Source organism: Corvus kubaryi, unplaced genomic scaffold (assembly GCF_017639235.1).
Source record: "Corvus kubaryi isolate FWS band 111438036 unplaced genomic scaffold, C.kubaryi_AGA036_p1.0 37185, whole genome shotgun sequence".
Lineage (NCBI taxonomy): Eukaryota > Metazoa > Chordata > Aves > Passeriformes > Corvidae > Corvus > Corvus kubaryi.
This window is the reverse complement of record NW_024581052.1, coordinates 22627-25342: the sequence shown is the minus strand read 5'-3', so window position 1 is coordinate 25342 and position 2716 is coordinate 22627. Positions and strand designations below refer to the sequence as shown.

Sequence of the window (2716 nt, the reverse complement as noted above, 5' to 3'; positions counted from 1 at the left end):
GAGTCTCTGCTATTGTCCTTGTTATTGTTATTATTATTACTCCTCTGATATTGTCACTGCTATCTGGTGCTCTCAGGGGGGCTCTGGGATCTGCAGCAGCTGAGCCAGGCTCTGCCCTTGGGATTCCTGACAGACAGGGCTGTCCATGGGAATGGGGTGTCCAAGCTTCCCTGTGCCCTGTGGGGCTGTGGGCAAAGCAGTCCATGGGAAAGGGGAATGAGCTGAGCCTCCCTCCCTGAGATACCATCGTGGGCACACCCAGGGCTCTCCTGCTGCGTCCTTCCAAGCTCTTGATGAGTGGAAAGGACTCCACTACTAAAGAAGTAGTAAAGTAGATATGTTTATTCCAGCGCTGGGACGCACGGGGGATAGCTCCTCCAAAATCATGCGTGCCGACAGCTGCATTCAGCTCGGTATTTATCGGGTTACAAGTTCTATATTCATAATACGTTTATACATATTCATCAGCTAGCCCCACCCAGCCTCACTTTGTATTATAATGAACCCAAAAGTCATTTACATCCGTGTTGCGGATGTGGTGGTTTTGGTAGGGGTCTTCCGAGGGTCTTTTTGATGAAGTCAGGAGTCTTCCTCATCCTGAACTTTTCACCTTTCTTCCCTGTGCATGCTCTTTTATACCCCTGGCCTGGGTTTAAGCTTCGAGACTGGTTTGAGCTAGTTTTGGGTTGAGCGCAGGATGTCTGTCTGAGACTCCCCCTGGTCTTATCAGTGGTCTCTTATCTTTTCTTCCTGCTCTGGTATGCTGACCAAGCTAGATGCATTGTTCCTAACAAACTAATTCTTTGCTTCCCATCCCCCTGATTCACTCTGAGCTGCCCTCCTGGGTGCAAATCTGTGCCAGAGCCTCTCCGAGTCCCCTGAATGTCCCCCAGGGAAGTGCAGAGATGCCACAGCTGAGGAAATGCTGCTGGGTTTGCCAAGGGCAGCGTGAGTGTCCCTGGCAGAAGGGGATGCTGAGCCCTTGCTCAGAGACCTTTAGAGAGGGTGAGACATTCAGGGATGCCTCTGCTCTGGGCAGGCTCTGGTTTATCCCAGGGTGAGCCGGGAGTGTGATTGTGCTCTGCCTGCAGCCAAAGGGGCAAGCCCAGGGCAGTTGGGAACAAGCCCATGCAGCCCCTCAGCTTGCCCTGAGCCACAGGGAATCCTTTGCCTCTCACGTCTCTCAGTGGCAAACGTGGAGTGCAGCAGAAATGCTGAGGATTTCTGATCTCAGAGAACTAGGAATGATCTGTGGGTAGGAAAAATTCCCCACATCTCCTCCCTGCTATCCATGTCCTGTAGACCTGGGAGTGCAGATGGTAACAAGGCTGTCTGCATGAGGAGTGATTCCACTGACTATCCTGACTCTCCAGCCTTGTCCCTCTGCCACACGGCCACAAACCCAGGGCAGCGGGGCAGGGATGGCTCCTCGAGAGCCCCCACACTCAGGCCTGGCTGCTCCTGGCACACTCAGACAGCACAAGGGGAGCTCAGGCAGGGAACTGGGTGAAGGTTTTCCCAGAGCAGGAACAAGGGTGGGGGAGTCCCAGCAGGACAGTGTGCAGGGAATGGCACAGGTTTGGCTCCAAGCAGCCTGTCCTGACTTGTCACTGGCCTTTCTCCATGAACAGGTGCCCATGGCCAGACACAGCAATGTCCAACAGCAGCTCCATCAGCCCCTTCCTCCTGCTGCCATTGGCAGACACGCGGCAGCTGCAGCTCCTGCACTTCTGCCTCTTCCTGGGCATCTCCCTGGCTGCCCTCCTGGGCAACGGCCTCATCATCAGCGCCGGAGCCTGCGGCCAGCACCTGCACAGCCCCATGTTCTTCTTCCTGCTCAGCCTGGCCCTCACCGACCTGGGCTCCATCTGCACCACTGTCCCCAAAGCCATGCACAATTCCCTCTGGGGCACCAGGCACATCTCCTACACAGCATGTGCTGCTCAGGTTTTCCTCTTTGTCTTTTTCGTTTCAGCAGAGCTTGCCCTCCTGACATGCTACGACCGCTACGTGTCCATCTGCAAAGCCCTGCACTACGGGACCCTCCTGGGCAGCAGAGCTTGTGCCCACATGGCAGCAGCTGCCTGGGCCAATGCCTTTCTCTACGCTCTCATGCACACGGCCAATACATTTTCCCTGCCCCTGTGCCAGGGCAATGCCCTGGGCCAGTTCTTCTGTGAAATCCCACACATCCTCAAGCTCTCTTGCTCTAAATCCGACCTCAGGGAACTTGGGCTCCTTGCTGTTAGTGCAGGGTTAGCCAGCATGTCAGCCCAAGCATTACCTTCTGTTATGAAACCTGGCAATTTAGTGCAGCTTCAGGTATGCAAAATGAATGCACCCGAGGCTGAGTATTAATCAGTGGCCAAATTCAAAGCTACCTGAGATCCACTCAATAAACCTGTCGAACAGAAACAGCGTACTGAACTTCCTGCAGCACTCATTGTGCTTCAGGAGTCAATTTCCAAGGTGAATTCAACTCGGGGTCCCCCTTTTAAAATTCCAAAAAGTGAGGATAGCTGTGCTGTGGTTAGCCCTGAAGTGATACCCAGCAACTTCTGAGCATCATTCAAAGCCTTAATAGAAGCTGAGAATTGCACCTCTCAATGTTGCATTCTAATCCAGAATTCTGACTCCTAAGTATTTCCAAGGAGATGTATCTGCATCTTTCCTTGGAACTCTGGAAGCATTGAAAAAACAGGAAGCTGCACTAGAT

At 53.2% G+C, this 2716-nt stretch overlaps 1 protein-coding gene across 1 annotated transcript; it reads left to right on the top strand.

Moving 5' to 3' along the window:
* The first annotated feature begins 1597 nt into the window (after positions 1-1597).
* On the top strand, positions 1598-2459 carry LOC121661649 (olfactory receptor 14J1-like). The gene has a single exon (XM_042022038.1). It carries the CDS (start codon positions 1624-1626, stop codon positions 2356-2358), a length of 735 nt encoding a protein of 244 aa, XP_041877972.1. The 5' UTR covers positions 1598-1623; the 3' UTR covers positions 2359-2459.
* Positions 2460-2716: the final 257 nt, after the last annotated feature.